This window comes from Leuciscus leuciscus (genome assembly GCF_965113295.1).
Source record: "Leuciscus leuciscus genome assembly, chromosome: 10".
Classification (NCBI taxonomy): domain Eukaryota; kingdom Metazoa; phylum Chordata; class Actinopteri; order Cypriniformes; family Leuciscidae; genus Leuciscus; species Leuciscus leuciscus.
In genome coordinates this window covers 2,594,378-2,620,872 of record NC_138734.1, presented here as the reverse complement: position 1 = coordinate 2,620,872, position 26,495 = coordinate 2,594,378, and the positions used below count along the sequence as shown (strand labels likewise).

Sequence of the window (26,495 nt, the reverse complement as noted above, 5' to 3'; positions counted from 1 at the left end):
AAAAACCCGCATGAAAATCAGTTCGGTAATCAGTGAGGTATGATTAATTAAATGCGCTGACAGCTCATTGCACCTGCCATTCAGATTACACTGAGTGGAGCGGGTGACCGGTCTAAGATGGCGGTCCCACGGCTCGCCCGCGCCAGTAGGCAGTAGCGGTCGATAGGGCGTCTATCTATATTATGTCTATGCATGTCTGTGTGAGTGCAAACTCTTGAAGCTCCGCCCCCTGTGCCGGGAGCAGCAGCTCATTTGCATTTAAAGGAACAGACACAAAACGGTGCGTTTTTACATATATATATATTATATTTTAACATGCAGTATAAAAATATCTGTTGGTATTTTGAGCTAAAGCTTCGCACACACACTCTAGGGACATCAGAGATTTATTTTACATCTTGTGAAAAGGGCATTAACCACCCCTTTAATGTATAGTCATCCATAAAACTGCCACAGAGGGACTTTGAATTGAAATCTGTGATTTTTTTCACATGTGAAAGATCCTCAGCAAAAGACAAAAGACATCTTGCACTTTAATACTGACATCTAGTGTGGTGTGGGTTCAGTGTGGATTGCCGGTGTAATTGATGTAGACACACTAAGCCATGGTTAGTAAGTCATGATTCATTTATTCCATGAGGAAAAGCCTGTCCTAGAGAGGGATGACCCATGATCTCAACATCGTCCTCCATGAGGCGACCTGCTCCATGTACAATCATTTGTTTTAAAAACAACAACAGTTTTCACCTTTAATCTTGGAACACGGAGCGTAAGATGACGTGTGTTTGAAGGCCTGTGTGCGAGAGAGCGTGTGAAGAACCGATAAAGAGAAGATTTGATTATATCCAGACGTGACACTGTGATGTGGAGTCCAGACGCTCTATATGGAAACTATTAAAGGATGCTTATGTCATAAGGCCATTTTTCTCTTTCCATGATCAAGAGCAAGTGACTAATGCTGCTTTAAAAATAAACAACACTTCCCATCCCGCTTTTCTCCATTTCACCCTCCTCGAGACTTGCATAAGCTTCATGCAGTGAACTACTTGTGTTCCAGTTAATAGAGGCCAAGATCATTATTATAAATCAATAAAATCATTTTAAATATCAGAATACAGTGAGTTTAGGAGATGTTTGCTATTGCAATGGCTCATGAAGCTCTACAAGATATGAGGTGAATTATCATTAGGGTTATTATTAACGAAAAATTTAAATGATATAATATAGAAAAAAAAAGAAAAAAAAAGAAAACGTAAACTTATTTTGTTTCAGCTAGTTTCCAAGGCAACATTTAGACTCATTTTCATTTAGTTTAAGTGCTAAAATAACTAAAAGTAAATTAACTAAAAATAAAATCATGTTGGCTTAAAAAAAAAGAAGTAAAACAGGAAATACAAAAGTAAAATCTAATTCAAAATATTGACAAAATTTATAATAGCATTTCAACAATGCTAAAATAACACTGACACCGTTTCTAAATCTAAATGATTCTTTTTTTTAGAATAGCACACTGCAATGAATCACACACAATTATACTAGGATCATGCACTAAGAAAGTAGATAAAATCTAAGGGTAGCCTGTCATTAGTTTTTTTGCTTCCGCTTTCAGATTCTGACAGGGTCCCGAATCATTCACCGCAGCACTTTAACGCTTCTCAAGTGCATCTATTTTCGCAGTTACAGCAGAGAGTGATCGTCCTTGGTTCCATTCATAATAAATGAGTAGGTAATGCAATGCTATCTCAAGTCTCGTGTCCTGTAATGGCCCCCTGCACAACAACCACTGTTTATGAATAAGTAATCGTGCTGCAGCTTCCACAGTGAAGCGCAATGGTCAGCATGCAGGATCAGATATGAACATGGGTCACTGAAGCCTCATGCACACCGGGACGATTATCGCGTGAGCTAATCGTCGACATTGTTGTCGACATGTTGTCGAGTTGTCGACATTTAACAACTCGTGACTAAATAAAGGGTGCCAATGTAATTTTTTTGGTTTGATGCGCCATGTTAAAAAATGTCCGACCAATGAGATTGGCGCTTTTGTTCACCTACCTAAATTTTCCTATTGAGAATTAAACCTGCGACTTTTGGGTTAAAGTCCGACTCTCTAACCATTAGCCACAACTGCTTAAAGTCGACATGAACCGGAAGTTGTGATGGTCTGTTCTTGTGACGTATATATGAGTAAAACGGCTACAAGAAAAAATGGAGGGCGGGACTTGATTTTGGAGCTGCTGAAGTTACAGTACTTGGTGGCGCTCAAGCACAAAAATGTCTTGCTGAGCACACATTGATAGAAGAAGACGACGAAGAGGAAGTAGACGAAGAAGAATATGCAACGAGGCAAGATTAATGTAGAGCTCTGGTTTCTTTGGTGTCTGAACACATAGAACTTTATGACAAACACCACAGCGACTACAACAATCTTGATAATAAGGAAAAAGTATGTGAATGATTTTGGCAAGCATGTAAATACTGGCTCTCTTCTTCTTCTGTGTGACAAGCGCGTGTCAGAAGCGTAAACCTTGTGTACCGGGGTATTTATGTTTTTCAATAAGCGCCATCTACTGTCAGGGAGTGAATTTGCACGTTCACTCGGCGCATCACCAGTGAAAATCGTTTGGGTATGAGCACAAAGACACGTCAAAAAACGTCTCAAAAGAACAGCTTCCAAATCCTCAGTTCTCATCTTGTTGCACCTGTCTGCTAGCCTGGGTTTCCCCATGCTGCCTTGAGCGCAGCGCGATTTTATTCACGCTGCTAGGCAGCCTGGACACCATTGACCAGATTTTCCCCTCAAAAAGGGATCCAATCACAGAACGGGGAGGGAGCAGCAAGACGATGATGACATTTATGACACACACCGAAGCAGTTTGTTTATATCTATGGATCCAACATGGCATCAGACGCGAAGTTACCTTTCGATGTAGCCTTAGATAGTGTTCTAAGTAGTTTAGAACGCAAGTTTATTTCGTGTTCTTCCTCGTCGAATTTCTGCCGCTCTACATACGTCATCTGGTATAATTGAAACGATTGGCTATGAGCTACATACAGGCACATTTGATAGACATTCGTAGCGCCCAATAAATGGCTCTGGGCATTCGTAAACCACGCCTCAAATACGAGAAAATGAACATATGGTTCCCAGACCACAACTCAATGAGATGTGGTCTGACGTTAGCCAGGCTACCTGTCTGCTGTTTTTTACACTGTTAACCACCAGATCGTCCTGTAAACCCTCTTCACGAAGGGCATCTCAGGAACTGCAGTCCAATGATCCGAGTCTTCCCTCTCAGCAGGTCATTCAGGATGTTGGAGTGCTTCAGGGCTCAGTGCTGGGGCCGCTTCTCTTCTCCATCTCCATCTCATCACTGGGATCTATCATTCAGAAACATGGCTTTTCCCATCACTGTTATCATCTATCTACAGGAGTGTCTCAGGGCTCAGTGCTGGGACCGCTTCTCTTCTCCATCTACATCTCATCACTGGGATCTATCATTCAGAAACATGGCTTTTCCCATCACTGTTATCATCTATCTACAGGAGTGTCTCAGGGCTCAGTGCTGGGACCGCTTCTCTTCTCCATCTCCATCTCATCACTGGGATCTATCATTCAGAAACATGGCTTTTCCCATCACTGTTATCATCTATCTACAGGAGTGTCTCAGGGCTCAGTGCTGGGACCGCTTCTCTTCTCCATCTACATCTCATCACTGGGATCTATCATTCAGAAACATGGCTTTTCCCATCACTGTTATCATCTATCTACAGGAGTGTCTCAGGGCTCAGTGCTGGGACCGCTTCTCTTCTCCATCTACATCTCATCACTGGGATCTGTCATTCATAAACATGGCTTTTCCCATCACTGTTATCATCTATCTACTGGAGTGCCTCGGGGCTCAGTGCTGGGACCGTTTCTCTTCTCCATCTCCATCTCATCACTGGGATCTGTCATTCATAAACATGGTTTTTCCCATCACTGTTATCATCTATCTACTGGAGTGCCTCGGGGCTCAGTACTGGGACCGCTTCTCTTCTCCATCTACATCTCATCACTAGGATCTGTCATTCAGAAACATGTTTTTTTCCCATCACTGTTATCATCTAGCTACTGGAGTGCCTCAGGGCTCAGTGCTGGGACCGCTACTCTTCTCCATCTACATGTCATCACTGGGATCTGTCATTCAGAAACATGTTTTTTTTCCCATCACTGTTATCATCTATCTACTGGAGTGTCTCAGGGCTCAGTGCTGGGACCGCTTCTCTTCTCCATCTACATGTCATCACTGGGATCTTTCATTCAAAAACATGGCTTTTCCCATCACTGATATGCTGACGACACACAACTCTACCTCTCATTCCACCCAGATGATCTGATGGCAGCTTCCTGCATCTTAGTTTGCCTGGATGCCTTTCTTGCTGGATGAAGAACCACCACCTTCAACTCAATTTTGTAAAGACAGAACTGCTTGTGGTCTCGGCAAACCCAACACTTCATCACAACTTCTCCACATATACTAGGCTCATCAACCATAACTCCATCCAGCACAGCCAGGAACCTTGGAGATGTGATTGATGATCAGTTGAACTTCACAGACCACATTGCTAGAACATCATCAAAGATGCATGTTGTCACAGTGCAGTATAGTATTTATGTCCTTTTATCCAACAATTTAATTTCCAGCACAGATTATGTTAGTCTGGATAGAACAAGAGCTTGGACAAGGTGTTTAATATCATTCTGTGGTGGAGATGATGGTGATGGAAAACATATTTTTGGCTAGACTATTTTGTCTTTTTACATAAAGGCTATATGTATAAATATTATACTTAAGTGGACAAAATTACAGCTTGGAAGTGGCAGTAAAATCCTGACATATGTATATTGAAAATACTTCTATGTATGTATATAATTTACAGAACAAATATTGTAATGGTTTATGATTATTTCTTTCTCTTGTTTATATTACCATGCTCTTAAAAGTGTAATAATTCAATTTAATCATGGATTTTCATGTTTTAAGATAGGAAGTTAAGTTAAGCTGACAAGGGTAAAACAGTAAAACCGATATCTATGTGTAATGCATTTATAAATAAATAAATACATAAATAAATTAAATGAAGGTCTAGCAAACTTTAATGTGACCTTCATTTAACAAAAATAATAAAGTGTCAGCTTTTTGGACAAAACTCTCTTAGCTGAAGGAACGTGAGTGTGTGTGTGTGTGTGTGTGTGTGTGTGTGTGAGAGAGAGAGAGAGAGAGAGAGAGAGAGAGTGTGTGTGTGTGTGTGTGTGTGTGTGTGTGTGTGTGTGTGTGTGTGTGTGTGTGTGTGTGTGTGTGTGTGTGTGTGTGTGTGTGTTTTTATTAATGACAGAAAGGGACCGGTGTCTGATGCAGAGTCGAGGTGAGGTCCTGCATCTGAATGAGCTCTGGTGAACTCTCAGCCTCAGGCTGCTGATCTCAGATGTTTCTCTATCGATCTGAGCTGAGATGTTCCCTGGAACGACCTTGTCTGTCCTGTAGGTGTTATATTCAGCCCTGCGGCTCAAACACAGTGATCTGGCTCCAGGAGCGAGTGTCATCACACAGTACCTCAGGAGGACATCTTCACCGCAGTCTCCTCTCTCTCAGTGTTAGGAAATCCTGAAGGAACGAGGGAGGTCAAACAGAGGTGTGTGTAATGCCTCTGTTCTATACGATTCCCATCAAAATGGACGTTTTGTAGCTTTTAGTCCATGCCTGTTCAATAGCTTTGAGGTGATTTGCTTAAGATTTCTCGAGTGTCTCCAAAAACTCAAACCCACATTTTACTAATCACTGTTTATTTATTTTAAGTTTTAACTCTGTCGTCTATTATCTTGGAGTGGATTCACAACCAATGGTGATAGAAATTGGACAAACCTGTACTATAACCAACGGTCCCAAACTCTGGAATAGTCTCCCATTCCACGTGAGGTCAGCTCCATCAATTGCCACTTTTAAGTCTTATTTAAAAACTTAGTTATTTTCCTTAGCTTTTGAATAAGTTATGTGTGCTTTGTTGTATGATTTTAATGTTATCATTTTTGTAAAGCACTTTGGGGCAACATCTGTTGTTTGAAAATGTGCTATTATAAATATATTTGCTTGCTTGCTATAAGACGGAAGAAAACACTGAAAAAGCAGAACACGAGTTTCTTTTGAGGATAAACGACGCCCTCTGGTGGATCTGATCAAATGTTGAACAGGAAACAGAATCTTGTCTTACCATGAACTTCTTTAACACATCAAAGAAGCTTCTTTTGCTATTTTACAATGTATAGCAATTGGTAAAAATTCTCAGGAAAGCACAGAAAAAAGGCTATGAATTCTGTAACTTGTTTTTCAGATGCTTAGGTGATCAATTCTGTAACTTTTAAAATCAATTAAAATTTATTTTAATAATAAGTATTTCTATAAAAGGCAATATCACATTTTGAAATAATATGCTCTTGTCACACTCAGTCATTTAAATAGCTTGATTGTGTATACAATGGTGAGAAAATGAACAAGATGTATAACAGGAAAGAACGGAAGTCAGGCATTGGTCAGAAAGGAAGTCCATTTTAAAATTGGGATATAACTTACTCCTTTAATATTTGACATTTTGTGCTATAACATCTAAATAAGCAAATGTTTCTATTAATGGCATTAGAAAAAGAAGAAGAAAAAAAAAACATACACATGAGGCCCTGTATATTGATAAATTCTTATTCATATTTATTAATTTTAAAAGTGTAATTAATGTAAAATATAAAACAAAAAAATTGTATTTAAAAGTGTATCTAGTTAATTAAGTTGATAATAATTAAATGACAGATGATAAACCAAGCAGAATCCCAGTAAAAGAGATTTATTTGATAGGTAAAATTATTCTATGATTCATATACAGGCATATGAATATGTACTTAAATAATCGCCCATATTTTAATTGAAGATGTCATAATAGCAACACTATGAATGCACTAAATGATTTCACTCAAATAACCTATAGGTTTTAATGAAAGCAAATATGTCTGAAATGCACATTTAATTTATGGAATACTGAATAATAACCCCATTAATTACTATAAGTATTACATTTAAAAACAATAACACTATAACAGCATGCAGCTATAGGTGCCGTCTGTGACTCATCTTACCCAAAGGGTCTAATTTGATCTTTTACTTCAAAATAAAAACTATAACTTTTACTCTACAAATCTAAAAACATGAATGTGTCCACAAATCCATCATTAACAAATAGACACAAAAAAGTTTGATTATAAAAAAATAAAAAATGTCATAGATCTCTATTTTCCAAAGAGACAAAATTAGATCAATCAACATCAAAACGGTTTTGACTGACTAAATCACACAAATGTTGATATTCAGATAAAAAAATAGTGTAGTCATTCATCACAAAAAGTGCTGAGATGAGATTATGTGTCATATATTGTCAGCAGAAAAAAAATATGGTTGCATCTTCTTTCCCCAACACTAACTGTTTAACCAGATAGATTATATCATGTGATATTTCAAAGAATACCTCTCTGCATTTATTGGAGTCTATTAGTATTGGTAACACTTTACAATAAGGTTTATTAGTTAACTATTAGTTAACATGAACTAATAATGAACTGCTCGTATACAGCATTTATTAATATTTGTTAATGTTAATTTCAACAATTAGCCTACTAATACTTTATTAAAAACTTGTTAACATTAGTTAATGCACCGTGAACTAACATGAACTAAAAAAGAACATCTGTATTTTTATTAACTAACGTTAACAAAGATGAACAAATACAGGTACAAATGTATTGCGCATGGTTAGTTCATGTTAATACAATAACTAATGTTAACTAATGGACCTTATTGTAAAGTGTCACCGTTGTATTTGTTTGGTGTCGTCCTCCAGACCATTTTACAGCTTATATAAAATAAATAAATATAAAAACACCGCTGCTGAAGTGCGTCTTGCGTGCGTCACGTCTGCGTGTAGTCCTCCGCTTCGAGAGAAAACTACATATCCCAGCATGCATCAGTGAGCAGACAACATCCCGGGAGAGAGGGGGTCGGCAATCGAACCTGTGTTTACTTCCGGATTTCCTGTATATGGCAGAGCTTGAAAACAGCCACTCCAGTTGCCCTACAAGCTCAGCAAGAGCCCCGTGCCCCGATCCGAGCCCGTCTCCGGTGAAGCGCGGTGCCCCGGTGACTCGGTGCCCGGAGAGAGAGAGCCCTACACCGGCACAGACGCGGAGAGATTAGCGCGGCTTTACACGACCATTCACGGCAGAAACTCTCCTCTGCCACCCTTCGCCAAACGTCAAAGTCAATGCGGTCCTTGATCAGCGCGCTGGAGCTCATCCGCGTCTCACTAACGCGCTTTCGCTCGGAAAACACAGATTAAACCCGCAGAACGCAGATCCACACGGCGAGCTCGCGTTACCGGGGAACAGAACGAGGAGCACGGCAGCTCTAGCTGGATTTATCCCGTTCAGGCATCATGGAGTGGTTAATGGGGTGAGTGTGTTTTCAGATCATTGTCCTGATTGACCTGGTGCTCCTGCATCACAGCTAAAGGTATATTCGAGGAATGTTTAGCTAACGTTCCCAATGACGTTATTTCTGAACGTTCGAAGCGTTTCAACGACGTTCGAACTCGAGCTGGACGTTTCGAACGTTCAGAGAACATTCAAAAGTAACATTTTGCAAGATGTTTGAAGAATGACACAATGTAACGTTCAGTAACGTTCCATCTGCAACATCTTCAAACACTGCGTGGAATGTTACTTTAGAATGTATCAAATCAACGAACACAGAACAGGATGAATATGCAACATTCCATGGATGATGTGTAAATGATGTTTCTGTGCAGACGTTTTGAGAACATTATTAAAAACCAGATCATTTTGAACGAGCGTTACTGTAGGAACGTTTGTTCGTAAGTTTGAGAGAACCTTGCCAGCTCTGAGAACGTTCTCTGTCAGCTGGGACGGCGACTGACTAAAGTCAAGTGTTTTGTGCAAATTGTCTCCAAAAATGTCATGTTTGCACAGTTGCAGGCTCGTGTTTCCCGGACGCTGTTAGTGCTTTGAACTGATCGCGTGCGTGATTCTGTCATATGACGCGCCTGCTATCATCATCATCATCATCATCATCATCTTCGTCATCATCATCTTCGTCATCATCAGGGCTTGTCAGTCTTTTAGACTCCACAATATGATCATCCTCGTCGTGTGACTGTGACAGACCCCCATCCTAAGATTTTAAATGCATATATCTTTTATAAACACCCTATTGAAACTGGAATATTATAAATCTAAAATTAGTTTCTATTAAGTTATATTATATTTTTACTCATTATAGTAATGCACTGCTAAATGAATTTTTTTTATTTGTTAATTTAATTTAAATATATTTTTTATAATAATAATCAAACTTCACCGTGAATCTAAAGTTTGATTAATTACTCATTTTTATTTTAGTCACATTCATTTATTTATTTTAATCTAATTTATTTGTTTGCTTATGTATTTTAATCTTATCATTCTTCTTAACATTTTTTTAACAGTTTTTCCACTAACCTGTCATAGTATTTAGTGTGTGTTTAGTATCTAGATATTACATATTAATAGAGTAATAGACTAGTATCCTTTTTGATTTCACTTGTCATCATTACATACTAATATGTATATATTTCCTGGTTATTAGTAAGCATTTCAATAGTTTATTAGATACTAGAACCCAGTGAGACACAAGTATCCATCCCAGTAAATGTGTAACATCTATTATTTTGCTAGTTACACTTGCTTTTGGAATTTATATTGTGTCTTTAACTCATTTAAATTATGCTAAAATACCTGCTTATAATCACGTCTGTAATTAATTGTTGTAATAGCATCCCTAACCCTAACCAAACCATGAAACCTGTCCCTATCCTAACCCGATCCCAGCTCAATAACATGACATAATAGTTAAAGACGCCTAGGATTATTGATTTCTTCAATGATATCTATTGATAAGGTATTATATAGTGAATAATTATAAGTTACTACTTTCTAAGCTGTGCAGAAACGAGGAGTGTAAGTGTTGATGTCTTAAAGCTCCAGTGAGATTTATCCCTAAAGTGCATGATGATCTTTCAGAGTTGTTTGCACAAATCAGCTTGACAAATTTGTATTTTGTGACCACAATTTGCGTACTTCATGTCAAACAAGTTGCTGCCAAAAAAATAGCGTGGTCTGACTGTGCTATTAATAAGAGCGGTTGAGTTCTGACGTCCGCTTCCTGAAAAGAGGCGACTCGACATGCCTTTAAAACATGTTCAGGCTTTATAGCATTCATGACACAATAATGTTCAGTTCACGCAGTGCAAGCATGAACTGATCGCAGGTCTGATTCATCATCATCATCATCATTAGCATTAGCATTAGCATGTCTGCTAGAAAATGCATCCAATGCAATCATTTGGATATGGATGTTCAGCGTTGATGATAGTATGAGAGTGTTGCATTCATGATTGTGCTTGTTTTTGACCTTTAAACCCGTCCTGCATGATCCTAACCTTCGCCTGCAGAGTTCCTGTGGAGGTGTCACATGACCAGGGCTTGTTTCCCTCTCTACGCTGACCTTACAATACCGGGAAAAAGAGCTTGCCGTTGATTTGAGCAGTTTTTGCAGTACATTGGTCTCTGATGGACTGAGTCTTAAAACTCATTGTCATTGAAATAATGCTGTGGTCCAACAGAACAGTCAGCAATGGGTGTGCACAATGTTTCTTGATTTGGCTTTTGTGATTCCCACTTCTAGCACTTGAATGGTTTCGGGTCAGAATTGCCCAGCCCTGATCTAGTGGGGTTTTGATTGGACAGAAATATTTACAGTGCAAGATGAGTCATCAGTATTTTTCAGTCCTGTTAGTAGGGATGCACGATATATCAGTATCGGCCGATATATGATCATTTTTAATGTTATCATTTTGAGTTTAGTTTTTGTAATCAGCCTCTAAAAATGTATTATAATTTGGGTTTATTTTTTTGGCCGATATATCGGTCATCGGCTTTCGGCTTTCAAATATAAAGTAGAGCCCGACCGATATATCGGCGGGCCGATATTATCGGCCGATATTAGGCATTTTTCAAACTATCGGTATCGGCTTTTATAACGGCCGATAAATGAATATTTAAAAAATACAATAAAACCGGACGAAACACCCTGCAACCATGTTATGAGTGTTGGCACTGCATAGTTTGTCCACCAGAGGGCACTCTATAAGGAAGACTGCTGACATCAATAGCCGCGTTTCCACTGTCGTGCCAGGGCCGGGCCGTGCTAGTGCGTGCCAGTCGCGTTTCCACTGTCACTTCTGGGGCTGGATCGGGGCTTGTACACGGGCCTACTCGGGGCCAACGGCCAGGATTTCTGGCCGTCGAATACCTTGGGCCAAAGCGGGCCAGCTCGAGCTAGAGGAGAGGTTACGAACAGAGGCGGAGTTCACCTGAGTCGGGAGCATAGAGGAGACGGCAGCGCCGGATGATTCTGTCAGCATTAAAGACTTTTAAAATAATTTAACTCGCGTTCATGTTTGAATGCCTTCTGTTTGTGATGCAAAAGACTATGCGCGCTAACCATTACCATAGTAAACATAGTAAACGCTTGAAGATACGCATAGTAAAAAAACATAGTGAACGCTTGAAGAAATCCGACCAATAATTAAGGCTATCACACAGTCATGTTTTTATTTTATCTGTCAGTAGCCTACGTCTCGTCTCTTTATACCGGACTATCATAAAATAAAGCAACTTTTTTTTCGGGAGCTTCCTCTGTTTCTCTGACTGAAAATATCTGTATTGGAGTCGAGAGAGTGCTAAAGCTCCTCAGGTCGTATTTTTGGTGGCATATATTTGTAGAAATGATCATTCTTTCTAAATGTGATGTAAATATGTCCTGTAACTACCAGATAAACAGAAACAGACGCGACTGAAGAAGTAAGTGTGTCCTCTTTCTTTTGTGAAATAGACCTAACGGTAATTTATTTCTGAGTGACTAATGTGCAATTTTGACATAAATTAATTCATTATGATCAATGTATCACTTTTTATTGTAAACCTGTGGTAAAACATCGATGCTTGGGTTTTAAATATCCAAGTAAACAACAAAAATAGCAGCAAACGGCCGCTTTTATCATGTTTGTTTTCAACGCGGTTTCCAGTGATTTCTGATTAGTTTTCTGATAAAACTTCCATTTGATGGTGAAATGATGGCACACACACACACACACACACACACACACACACACACACACACACACACACACACACACACACACACACACACACACACACACACACACAATAGTGACCTTTGTCTTGTTTAATAACAATACAAATGATGATGATAATAATAATATCATCATCATTGATTTTTTTAAAATGATTACTATCAATATTAATAATAGTTTTTTTTTTTTTTTAAAGGACTTTAAGTTTCATATCTTAAGTTTGTATTTTTAATATACATTATATTTATCAGAACTTTAATATATTCTGTTCTGTTGTGACAATAAAACAAACAAGTTTATTTTTAAACTGCATTATCATATTATTTTAGTAAGGCTGAGGACTCTTAAATAACTACAAATAACATATGTTAGGGAAATCTGTTCATGTTTTGTTACGCGTTTCTGGATTAAAAAAAATATATATATATATCGGCCGATATATCGGAATTTTAAATCACCAAATATTTGTATCGGTATCGGCCTTAAAAATCCTTTATCGGTCGGGCTCTAATATAAAGAGTTATCGGTATCGGCCCAAATGTTCATATCGGTTCATCTCTACCTGCAAGTAAAGGGCTTTAAATAAATCTGTTGAAATCTGTCTTACTTCAAAGTTTGTGTTTCTCAGGAAACCACCGAAATGCTGGTTTTGTTTAAATGAACGGCCAGAACGCATTACACGTTTTGTGTAAGCGGCCCCTAAGTCAATAACAAGTGATTTTTACAATGGAAATCAATCAAAAACTTAGGCTACTTAAGCAGGACAATGACTTTCTTCTAGATCTGCTGTAATGCCTAAATAATCTTTGTTGCATTAATATCCCGTTGTCGCTGTAAAGCTGCTTTGAAACGACTTGACTGTGGCGACTTACGACCTCACAGCTAAGAGGAATTGACTAAAACCGGCATTAAAGGTGCAGTGTGTGATTTCTAGCGGCATCTAGTGGTGAGATTTTGAACTGCACCCAACAGAAGTTACGGTGGCCGACAGGAAGTGATGTCGTCGTCTGAGACAGCAGAGAGTAGCCAGTTTATCGATGAGGTTTCTTTACAAAGTTAAATTAAGAAATTAGGTTTACTTAATTATTCAGTAAAACAAGATGTTATTGCGAATATTATTGTTACTTGTTCATCATTGTGTCAGTGTTTTATCCGCTGACTTTAGCTGAAGCTTCTTATCATGAAGAACAACATAGTGACGAAACGCGTTTGTCCGTTCAGGGCCACCGTAGAAACATGTTGATGTAAGGCGACCCGCAGTGTGTAGTAGTGTTGTCACGATACCAAAATTATTGTTTCGATACCAAGTCAAGTATTGCGATTTCGATACTTTTTCGATACTTTTCCTGAAAAGGGAGAAACACTCTCAAATATCATTGCTGTGCTTTATTTTAAAACCGGGACAACATTCTAATCATATAACACACTAATAAATTAACATATGAACAGCAGATATATTAAACATTTGAACAAAATATGAAATATAAAAAATAAATTAGAGCAATGACATTCAAGGTAAAAAAATATATAAATTTAGCAGCATTATCTCATTTATCATAAGAAACATAAGAGCTTTATCTTGATTCTGAACTTTGAATAAAAATATGAACAGTGATTATATTAAACAATGTTTAATATTGGTAACATATGATAAGCCTCATTGGTGATATATTTGACGTGGGGAGAGAGATGTGTGGAAGGCCTATACTTCATGTTAAACATAAATATATAGCAGCAAAGACAACGTCGGCAGTGTTGACGGCAAAATAGGCTACAGAATAATTCGTTCTGTATTTGAGAGGTGCAATATTTGAAAATCGATAATATTTTTTTTAAATGACATTTATTGTATTTATGTCAAAACGTTCAAACATCAAAATGTCATTTATTAATATGTATTCGTGTCAAAATGACATAGAAACATCTTTTCCTATTCTATTTTGCCTGGAAACGCTTCCAACACGCTTGCAGTGTCGCGTGAAAAATAGGCGTCGGTTCTATTTGTAGCATGCACGCGTTTTCCGCGCGTCTCGAGCTGCGCTCAGACGCGTGTGTCACGCAGACAGTTAACATGGGAGCCGAAATAAAAACGGACACGACACGCAGCCAGTGTGTCGACTCGCTGGCCTTACAAATCTGGAACGCAGTCATTCTTAGAAGTATCGATACTAATAAATTAAGGAATCGTGACGTTTTTAATTTCCGATTTACTTTTGAAGTATCGGTGCACCGTGCAACAGAGCAAGGTAGGCAACGTACTTCCATATGTCACTCCTCGCGTCATCTTTTTCTACGAGTCGTGGACCACTTGTGCTCGCCGCTCGCACATGCAGCCATCTCGCTGTAGTGTTTTGTCACATGACACTGACAGCGGCAGGTTCTTTGCTGCGTGCGTCAGGAAAAAAACACAGACGTCCATAGGTCCATATTTTTTTTTATAAAGTATCGATACTGAAAAATTTAGGTATCGTGACGTTTTTAATTTCCGAGTATCGCGATACTTTTGAAGTATCGGTACACCGTGCAACACTAGTGTGTAGAGAGAAATGCCTCATTCTAAGCTAATAAAATCTTAACGGTTCGTTAAGTAAGGTCTTTATACACCACTGAAAACAGAGTTATGTATATGATATTGCATTTCTGTCAACAGATCCTCCTTAATATCACACAATGCACCTTTAAGGTTTGGTGGTGTGTGTTTGTGCATTGCACCGATGTGTTCCCTGGGCTTTGGCCGGCTGTACCGATAAGCTGAGGTGTTCTTGTGTTTCAGAATCTTCTCGAGTGCTCCTGTCTCGTAGTGCTGAGCACATTGTGTTTGCGAGCGTGTCTGGTATGCAACCCGTAGGCAGCTTTGCATTCTTGCATCATCATTTGAAGTGTGACTGATAATGTCTGTTACTGTACGTGTCTTGTGGCTTTTCATTTACTGTATGTCTCTCCAGACACCCAACTGTGAAAACCTTCATAAGGGTGTTTTCCTATCAAGTGTTGTGTGTTTATAGTGGTCAGCTGTCAAATAGTGACTAGAGAAGTGCTACTAATCCTCTCTTTATGAAGCAAATTAGCTCAAATTGTAATGTAGACATGCATTTTCTGTACAGATGCTCTGAAACAATATTGTGAAAAGCGCTATACACACAAAGGTTACACGTTATTTTAAGGTGTAATTATTACAGTGTCATTTATATATTTAAGTACTGAGTAATAATAATTAACAACATGTACTTACTATTGGCTTAGGGTAGGACTTGGGTTTGGTTGAGGGTTAATTGCAGTGTAATTTACTCTCATTACTATGGTAAGTACATGTAACATATGTAACAAGGACTCTGTAAAATAAAGTGTTACCCAAAAAAATGTGAATTGAAAAACAAATTACTGCATTCAGCATGCAAATCTATAAACTGTACTTTCACAACACTAAAACCTTGCAAATAGCATTATGGCAACAGCTTTCCCAGCTGTAATGCAGAAATAACTCCAAAGTTCATGTTTCCTGGTTTAGCATGGATATCCAGGATCATAGCGTGAGCTCGTGGAGCCCTGATGTCTGATAGGTCTGATGTGTCTAATAGGTCTGATGTGTCTGATGTGTCTGAGATGTCGTCTCGCTGGAGGTTGAGGAGCAGGAGAGTGGCCTGGTTCTGGCTCAGGTTATGGACCGTCTGTCAGTGTTCGGCGTCTCTAATGTAAGGGTGTGACTCTCGAACACAGGTTTGGGCAGTTCAGCGCTCCTCAAGAAGAATGTGTGTGTCGGATGAAGAGCAAATGTGGTAATCCTGATGCTTGTTTGATACCGTTTTTAATGATGATGATGGCATTTATGAAGATTACCAGACTGAGCGTCATCAGTTATGTCTGTGATTCTCAACTAGTTTGGTTTCAGGATTGAGTAGTGGGAACCCAACACAGTATATTTGTGCTTATTAATATTTTAGAAATATAGATTTGTTGTTTAGTCATTTGGATCGGTTTCCCCTATTAGACATGCAACCATCAACTGAGAACCGCTGATTATTTGTTACCGGAGACGCAAGTATTGGGGGCTCGTCCGGGATGTGAAACTGAAATGAGACTTGCACCTCCAAACCAAAAGCACATTCACGTTTTTCACTTGGTGTCAGGGTTCAAATCTTAATTGGATGAGCTTAAAGGGTTTTAAAATGAAAATGATCCCATAATTTACGCCCCCCTCCTGCCATCCAAGGTCTATATGACTTTTCTTCTTTCAGTCGAACAAAATCTGAGTTATATTAAAAAATATCCTGGCTCTTCGGGTTTAATAAAGGCCTTATGAAGCGAAGCCATGCATTTTTGTAAGAAAAATATCCATATTTATGACTTTATAAACTGTAATCACTGGCTTCCAGTAACAGGCATATGCGAGTCGAGTTCTGGAAGAGTGACCTCTAACCTGACGCATGACCTCTGACCCTACACATGACGTATTGACGAATGCGGAAGCGCAGAGGATTGAGCAAAACACCTCACGAATTAGACGTCTAAAACGGAAATGAACATGAAAAAAAACAGAAATGTGGGCGGAGCTTGAGTTTTGTTTGAACCGCATCATGCAATATCATACGTCATGCATCGGGTCAGAGGTCTCTCTTCAGCCGGAACTAGACTCGCGGACGGCCGTTACCGGAAGTCAGTGATTATAGTTTATAAAGTTGTGATATGGATATAACTAACCTTTTAAATGTTATTGCTAGAAATGATGCATAAACTCAGACAGGCCGTGTGTGTGGCCTTCAGAAAAGCCTTCTGCACGAACAGATACTGTATGATCTCTGTATGAAGACATGCTTCCAGTTGACCCTGATAGAAAGTAGGCTTGATGTTCTGCAGTTTGGGAGTGTTTAATTCCCAGCACAGCGCACTCGTCTCCTGTCCCACAACTCTTAGTGCTTCAGTAATTGGGCTTTTGGAGGTAGTATTAGTTGAGAGCGAGACAGACTGAAGGAATATCCATGGCGCATATGTGTGTGTGTTCATGTGGATCAGATCTGTTGTCTGTTCTGCTCTGATGCTGGTGTGTGTAAGTGTGATGGGCATTAGTTGACAGTTTCTTCCACGATCTGGAAACACGAAGAGCTGTGCGGTTCCCATGAGCTTCTCCAGAGGAGCAGCGAGCCGAACATGACAGACCCGACGAGTCCTGCGGCTTTAAACATGCCTGCCGTGAGTGTATAATGTTGTCTAACAAGTTTGCTTTATCTTTACCTTTACCTTTTGCATTAGTAGATGGTGATGCATTAATTATAATTAAATTTTTTACCAAAATCACAGAAACCGAAATTCGAGTTTTCAGTTAGAAGACTGAGACTGAGACTGAGACTGATGCTGTTCAGGGTGTCGTGTTCTCAGGTAATACATTAAAGCCCCCCTGAAATCACATTTCAAGGTTTTGTAGCTTTGATGAATATGAATATGTTAGCCTTAAGGTTATGAATAAGCTGGTGTGCTCCAAAACAATGACAACATTCACGTTTATGAGATATAAGCATTCAAAATTTAGTCTCTCACTTCTGTTCAAATGGATCAGGGATTTTTATGATGTCAGCTTCTCATCACATCTTCTGTCCAATCAAAAGCTCTCTAGAATCTGAAGCTCCGCCCCCTATACTACAAACACCACCTGGCCGATGCGAGCGTTGTCACGTCACGGAGGAATATGTGTTGGAGAAGTGTGTTCGGTTGCTCAAACGCTCGAGTTTTAGTCCCTTTTCCAAAAAAAATATATGTATTTTTACCCTTTCGGTGGAATATTTTTGGTGTCTGAAATCACTAGTTGAGACTGACATGCATTATTGAAGCCCTTACATATTTATAACTAAAGTAAACATTACTTCATTTTTCATGTAGTTATTTAAGTGAACCGTAAGTACACTGCAATTGCATAAAGTGTCTGTGACCCAAGTTGGAGTTTTGCAGATGTATTTAGGCTTTTATTCACATATGAACATGATCGACGCGCGTACATAGAGCACATCAAATATGGTCAACGAAAGCTCAAATCTGATTGGTTGACGCACAAGAACAAACCTTATTGGTTTAAGCACGTTTGAGCTTCTGTGACCCGAGTTGGCACTGAAGCGTCTCTCTGAGCTGATCTGATGTTTATGGGTGCGAAGGTTGGCGGAGATTGGGCTGTTTAATGGCTGATAAACATGTAGTGGTGTTACATCAGGAATGGCTTTGTAAAGCGTTTATAGTCGGTCTGTGTCGAATGAACTGAAAGTGAAACTTTTCCCCGTTTATCCTCCTGAGTGTGTTTGATGAAGGCGCTGACAGGACGAGTGTGCTGTGAATGCTTCACTTCCTCTTCCTGCTGGAGAGAGTGTGTGTGTGTGTGTGTGTGTGAGCTTGTGCTCTGGTTGTGGTGAAGTGTCAGGTGTGGGTACGCTCTACTTCTCTCTTTTAGCATGTTTATTTTCAGAGCTAGTTTTGCAGAGTTCGAGTCGAGTCTTTGTGCTGTGAGTTTCTAGAGATGCAAATTAAATTGTAAATCCATGTTGTCATCATTGTAACTCGCCTTCATGTCATTCCAAACCTGTGCGACCAATAGGGGTCGTAACAATATATCGTGTCACAATAAATCGCAATACAAAAATGCAACTATGTATTGTGTATAGTTAAATAAAAATGACTGTGCTTGAAAAAATTATTCAAGTTTACAGAGTTTTAGTGTCAGTACTACATTAAACTAAAGGTAATGTTGCATATAATGTATAATAATACAGTTGGGGAATATATGTCAAATGTCTGGTGTACCAGTACAATTTTATTTATAAATACATCTAGTCTAGTCAGTGACAGAGTTAAAGCATATTCGTCTCAAATAATTCTGTATTTTCAGCTTCATATTGTTATTCTGGTGTCTCTATTATCCTGAGCTTTGGGTTTTAGCACCAAGTCCAAGACTGTTCATTTACACACACACAATTTTAGCATTTTAATCAACAGTACAATTTTTGTTAACATTTTACCATATGTCTTGAAGTATTGCAATACTAGTTCAGTATCGTGATATATATCGAATCGTGTGAGGGAATCGTTACACCACTAATGACTAAGAAACACAAAAACATGTTCATGCTGGTCCTCTCTCTCTCTCTCTCTCTCTCTCTCTCTCTCTCTCTCTCTCTCTCTCTCTCTCTCTCTCTCTCTCTCTCTCTCTCTCTCTCTCTCTCTCTCTCTCTCTCTCTCTCTCTCTCTGTGTGTGAGGTCAGGGTTGTGTTGGGGAACACGTGTGTGTGTGTGAGGATGAGGAGAAACACACTCCCTTCAGGCCCAGGCTCTTTTTATAGATCATCCCGCCGGTTAAGCAGAGACGAGAGAGTTTAAAGAAGGATGTTGGAGATGTTTGCATCATTCTTCTCAGAGTCACACGCTGCACGCGAAGAGCTTGTTGTTGTGCTTCAGACCGGAAGCTGCTATCTTTAGACCAGGCCTCATGTGTTTCGATTAGGCTGTCAGACTGTTACGCGTGCTCTGAAGTGAAGTTGACACGCGTGATCAGTCCAAAGCGAACCCGAATCGTGATATGTCTGAGTGCGTTATCAAAATGCAAAGGCTGCGATTTAATTGATGAAGAGTGAATCTGCTCTGAGTTTGTCACTTTAATGTGCATTTATTATTAAGATTATTTTATAGCCATAATGATATATAATCACAAAATGTTGGCCACATTGTTCAGCCCTACAAAGGAGCAAAGCAAACTTGGAAATAAATAGCAATTCTCCCTCCAAATCATCAATCCTATGTTTTGTTGTGGTGTAACAAGATATTTTCACAATATAGCCTATCACAATACAAAAATGCAACGGTATACCGTGGATATTGACAATATGTATTGTGTATAGTTCACCCAAAATGAGTTTTAGTGTCAGTACTACATTAACTAATGTTTAATATAAATGTATAATAATTCAATGGGGGGGTATATATGTGGGTCCTCCTGATAATGCTAAATGTCTGATGTTACTGGTAAAAACTGGCCTACATTATTTTAAATATATCTAGTCAGTGAAAGAGTTCAAGCATATTCGTCTCAAATAAATTTTCAGCTTCAGATCGTGACATGAGGGAATCATCGTTACACCCCTAATATCCCCCTCTTGTCTTGTTTGGGATAATTGTCAGCACTGAATACTAGCTAAGGAACAACTCCGGATCAGAAGATGTGGCTTCATTTCTTTCCCACCCATATTTTTGTCCCGTTGGATTTGCCAACCTTCTCCAGTCTGTCTTTATAAGCAAACTTTATGGTGAGTTCAGAAAACCGCTTTCAAACCAAACAAAGGACATGAAATGTGTGACAAACAGGTCCATATAAAAGCGAAGCGCTGGCGTAAAGCGTGTGTGTTCCTGCCGTTCTCTTCCGCTCGCGTGTGTTTCAGTTCCTGCTCTTTCTGATGGCCTACATCGCATCTCAAACACAGCAAGGGTTTTGCTTTCTTGCTTTCATCTCTTCCTCTTCCTCTTCCTCCATTTGTTACTTTTGCTTTTCTCATCCTTGCGTTGACGTTTGCAAAACGGCTGGAATGGCTTACATCACCTTTTTTGGGTTTGCATACTTAAGTGCAGTGAAGAAAATGCAAATGAGGCGTGAGAGAGCGAGAGGGATTCCTATTGAAGCTTGTCTTTTCCTTGTATGGAGCAGGAATGAGCTTTAATGGATTATGTTGTGTTTTATCAGACATCCCGCAGGCTTTCCCTATACCTCACAGATCAACGTGTGTGTGTGTGTGTGAGATCTGAATCTACATCACTGAACTATTTGAAGTGCTGCAGCTCAAGCTGTGCAACATTGTTCATGTTAGATTCCTACAAACGTGCTGCAGTACGTCTAAAAAAAAATTTAATTTATTTGAATTACAAATTTAAAAAATTTGTTTGAGTGAATGATTCAATGACTCACTCATAAAGTTACTGGATGAATCAGCGTTTTTTTTTTAAAGGGGTGGTTGATTATGATTTGACTTTTCTAACTTTAGTTAGTGTGTAATGTTGCTGTTTGATTTTAAACAACATCTGCAAAGTTACAACGCTCAAAGTTCAAAGCAAAGGGAGATATTTGATTTTAAAGAAATCGCTTTTTAAGGACTACACGACATTCCTCCCGGGTTAGTGACATCACCAACCCTAACATTTGCATAAACCCCGCCCCCTGAACACGATTTATAGATTATCAAGACACATATGCTAATCAATGACTAGAAGATAACTACACAAGCTCATAACTTAATCAAATAACCATTCAGAAATGTCCTGTTGCTTCTACATGTTGTCACTTCTTCTTGAGTCTCTCCATCGTTGTCTGAATCCGGTTTGAACATAAAAGGCTTAAAGTTTTTGAAATGTTCAGTGTGTGTGAGTGCAAACTCTTGAAGCTCCGCCCCCTGTGCCGGGAGCAGCAGCTCATTTGCATTTAAAGGAACAGACACAAAACGGTGCGCTTTTGCACACCCTCAAAAAGTGACAACTTTAATTTGCTGTATAAAAATATCCATGGGGTCATAAACGCTCATGGCGTATAAAAAACGTGGCGCTCCCATTGAAAACAATTGGAAAAATACGCTTTGGTGGACACACGGCCTTAGTCTCTTTGGATAAAAGTGTCAACTGCATGTCAGAGTAGCTGTACAAATCAATCTCGGCGTACTGTATGTAATTTGTACCAAAATGACCTTGAAGGTCAAGATGTAATGGATGTCGTCTACCCGTGAACACAACACGCTGTCTACCAGCCGTACTCGCGCTCATGCACTCGGTCTGCAGTGAGATTAGTGCTGCTGTGTGTAAAGGACAGGGAAGCTTGTGCAAGTGTTGACCTGAAGTAGCCTTCTCACAGTCAGATTGCACGGAATAATCTCCTGTAAAATCACCTCTGAGCTGTTCAGGGATCAGCCGTTTCTCAGGCCAAGAGGATGCATTTGTCCTATAGCACTTCTTTCACGAGTCGTGATCTATTTTGTGTGAGTTTTTGGTCTTGATTTAAACATTTAAATGTATATACAACAACGTTTTTGTCAGGACAGAAAGCTGGTGTTTGCCATGCCTCATTTTTAGCTTGTATTGCTAACTTTGAAACAAATCTGGTACTGCGATTTGTTTGCTTACCAAAGATAGCAACCTGACATCAGTGGACATCTATTATTTAGGTCTCAGAAGGGTTTGCTTAACTTTCCCAAGCACAGCAGTGATGCTGGGAAGAAAAAAAAAGAGTTTTTGATGAACTAATAGCTCATTCAGTAGCTGTTTCAGTAGCAGTTATAGATTATATTAGTAGTTATATATAAGATTTTAACTTTGAGCTTTATGATGCTTGGAAGCTTCACCTAAATTTTTTAATTGTCATTTAATTATAGTTACTCACGCTCAAGTTGTTCCAGATCCATTAGACTTTTGTTTATCTTAATGTAGGCTAGAGTTCATCAGATATGGGCAACAGAAGCTCAAACGTGCTTAAACCAATAAGGTTTGTTCTTGTGCGTCAACCAATCAGATTTGAGCTTTCGTTGACCATATTTGATGTGCTCTATGTATGCGCATTGATCATGTTCATATGTGAATAAAAGCCTAAATAAATCTGCTAAACTCCAACTTGGGTCACAGACACTTTATGCAATTGCAGTGTACTTATGGTTCACTTAAATAACTTCATGAAAAATTAAGTAATGTTTACTTCAATTATAAATATGCAAGAAGGGCTTCAATAATGCATGTCAGTCTCAACTAATGATTTAAGACACCAAAAATATTCCACCGAAAGAGTAAAAATACATATATATTTTTGGTTTTGGCAAAAAATTAACAAGTACACTCAACATATATAAACACGTGAGCAGTGTAAATCTAAATAAATAAATCTGTGATCATATCGGTTCAGAATACTTCATATTCATATTACTTTTATGTCTTGAGGAACATTTTGAAGCGTCAACGTTTTTCAGTAATGGACTGAAATTGCTCAGATGGGGACAATAAAGCTTGTGAATTTGAATTTATTTGAATTTAAAGCTCACTTGACTTAGCTCTGGATCATTGCAGATCACTGCTTGATCTTGATCTGTCTGACACCAGTTTCATTAGGTTGTACCTTTATGCAAACGTGCATCGGATCATCACCTGACTTGTTTTGCTCTAGTCTCAGCTGTAGTCTCTGGCTCTGTGGAGGCTCTAGTCTCAGCTGTAGTCTCTGGCTCTAGGCTCAGCTGTAGTCTCTGGCTCTGTGGAGGCTCTAGGCTCAGCTGTAGTGTCTGGCTCTGTGGAGGCTCTAGTCTCAGCTGTAGTCTCTGGCTCTGTGGAGGCTCTAGTCTCAGCTGTAGTCTCTGGCTCTAGGCTCAGCTGTAGTCTCTGGCTCTGTGGAGGCTCTAGGCTCAGCTGTAGTCTCTGGCTCTGTGGAGGCTCTAGTCTCAGCTGTAGTCTCTGGCTCTGTGGAGGCTCTAGGCTCAGCTGTAGTGTCTGGCTCTGTGGAGGCTCTAGTCTCAGCTGTAGTCTCTGGCTCTAGGCTCAGCTGTAGTCTCTGGCTCTGTGGAGGCTCTAGGCTCAGCTGTAGTCTCTGGCTCTGTGGAGGCTCTAGTCTCAGCTGTAGTCTCTGGCTCTAGTCTCAGCTGTAGTCTCTGGCTCTAGTCTCAGCTGTAGTCTCTGGCTCTGTGGAGGCTCTAGTCTCAGCTGTAGTCTCTGGCTCTGTGGAGGCTCTAGTCTCAGCTGTAGTCTCTGGCTCTAGGCTCAGCTGTAGTCTCTGGCTCTAGTCTCAGCTGTAGTCTCTGGCTCTGTGGAGGCTCTAGTCTCTTGCTCTGTGGAGGCTCTAGTCTCAGCTGTAGTCTTTGGCTCTGTGGAGGCTCTAGGCTCAGCTGTAGTCTCTGGCTCTGTGGAGGCTCTAGTCTCAGCTGTAGTATCTGACTCTAGTCTCAGCTGTAGTCTCTGGCTCTGTGGAGGCTCTAGTCTCAGCTGTAGTCTCTGGCTCTAGTCTCAGCTGTAGTCTCTGGCTCTGTGGAGGCTCTAGTCTCAGCTGTAGTCTCTGGCTCTAGTCTCAGCTGTAGTCTCTGGCTCTCTGGAGGCTCTAGTCTCAGCTGTAGTCTCTGGCTCTGTGGAGGCTCTAGTCTCAGCTGTAGTCTCTGGCTTTAGGCTCAGCTGTAGTCTCTGGCTTTAGGCTCAGCTGTAGTCTCTGGCTCTAGTCTCAGCTGTAGTCTCTGGCTCTGTGGAGGCTCTAGTCTCAGCTGTAGTCTCTGGCTCTAGTCTCAGCTGTAGTCTCAGCTGTAGTCTCTACTCTCTAGCTCTGTGGAGGCTCTAGTCTCAGCTGTAGTCTCTGGCTCTCTGGAGGCTCTATTCTCAGCTGTAGTCTCTGGCTCTAGTCTCAGCTGTAGTCTCTGGCTCTGTGGAGGCTCTAGTCTCAGCCGTAGTCTCTGGCTCTGTGGAGGCTCTAGTCTCAGCTGTAGTCTCTGGCTCTAGTCTCAGCTGTAGTCTCTGGCTCTGTGGAGGCTCTAGTCTCAGCTGTAGTCTCTGGCTCTAGTCTCAGCTGTAGTCTCTGGCTCTAGTCTCAGCTCTAGTCTCTGGGCGGTCTCTGATTTCTCAGCAGGTGCTGTAGGTGCAGCGTTGCATAATGCCCGTCTTCTGCCGTTCATGTAGATTTTACGTGCCTTGTCTTTAATCACCATCTACATTAGGACTGCATGATACTGAAGAAAAGTGCGATAATCGATTACTCATTAAAATAATGTGATAAAATTATTTTTTAAAGTGTGTAAAATTAAACTTTAATTTTCTTTCAAATAGATTTAAAATGATAACCTACATATGTTTTTCACATTTTTTTTGCAGCAGTGTTTTACTGTATACAAGAAGTGTTATTTTAACATCAGTGTAAACCACGGAGTTTAGGGGTTCATGTTATCCTACATTGTTTATTTAACAACAGAAACTGAATAATCAAATGTAAAAAATAAACACTGCTTAGTTTTCACTGTATGAATTAAATATATACTGATTCTTATTAAAGCTACAAAAGTTAGGGATTTTCTCTTCGTCTTTCGTTCATGACCACAGTTATTGCAAGCCGTTGCGCTATGCATATCGTGATTTATATACATTTGCGATATTTCGATAATTTGGATATATTGTGCAGCCCTACTCTACATGTCTGTGGTGGTGCACTGAATACTAGTGTTTGAACTTTAAATGTCACTGGTAGTCCACTGAAGAGTTTTTGCTCTCCTCACTCACATAAATGAACTATAGTGTCTAGGGCTGCACGATATTGGAAAAAAAATACATTGCGATATTTTTTTTTCCCAACGATATATATTGCGATATTGCGAGCCATCAATCCAGGCTAAAGTCAATAATTACCATTCCATGATATTAATAATTTCACTATAAGCAAGCTTCATTACAAGTGACAAAAAGGTCACTTAATATTTTATTCCAAAATTAGAACATATTTCTGTAAGAATTCGGTGAACGTTCTACGCAATCCAACGTGGCGGCACTCTTAAAAGATGTTTGTTTGTTCATTAGGCTATAATTCCTCAAAATAAGTTAAAAAAAATCTTATATTCTCTCTCTCTTTCTCTCTCTCTCTCTCTCTCTCTCTCTCTCTCTCTCTGTTTTCGGTGCTGATGCAGTGACGCGTTCATGTAAACGGCACCTAAAAGCTGTCACTAAGAACCAGCAAAAGTAATGATTATGAATATGTAAAATATTTCAATTAAACATTTTAATTGTTTATTAATAAACAAATGTTTTCTGTGTCGGCTGCAAAGATGACGTTGACGATAGGCTACTAACTCGAGATCTTCGCACGCGAACGCGCTGGAGAGAAATGCACATTTCGGATTACATCGTTTTATTTTGTTTTGAATGGTTATGTTTAAAAGTAGAGATTTCTGTAGATAATAGATATATTTCTATTTTTTTTTTTAGGTGTGTGAGGCGAGTAGGCTACCTTATATGCTGAGTTTCGGTTCATGGATGATACCTTAAGCTCCAGTCAGGCGCTGGTGCCTCCGTATAGCATATCTCTGCTATATTTACTCTTTATTTATTAAATCCAGGAAATTGGATAATGAAACACTGATTAAAATTAAGATACAATTAACACAAAACGAAATTCGCTTTAAAGAAAGGCTTTGTGCTTTCTGTTTGAGGTCTCTGTGAGAGTTTTAAAGCAGTCTTTTAGTGCCGCTTTCAAA

General features: G+C 39.5%; 1 protein-coding gene and 1 long non-coding RNA gene across 2 annotated transcripts in view; both read left to right on the top strand.

The window, feature by feature from the left end:
• Window positions 1-8,074: 8,074 nt before the first annotated feature.
• mob2b (MOB kinase activator 2b) overlaps window positions 8,075-26,495 on the top strand; it is a 52,378-nt gene continuing 33,957 nt past the window's right edge. The window contains exon 1 of the mRNA XM_082182293.1: window positions 8,075-8,531. Coding sequence (XP_082038419.1) covers window positions 8,515-8,531 — 17 coding nt within the window. The 5' untranslated portion in view covers window positions 8,075-8,514. The remainder of the gene's footprint in view (window positions 8,532-26,495) is intronic.
• On the top strand, window positions 11,099-16,779 carry LOC309507865. The gene is made up of 2 exons (XR_014209259.1): window positions 11,099-13,560; window positions 14,832-16,779. It is a non-coding gene; the product is annotated as an uncharacterized lncRNA (long non-coding RNA).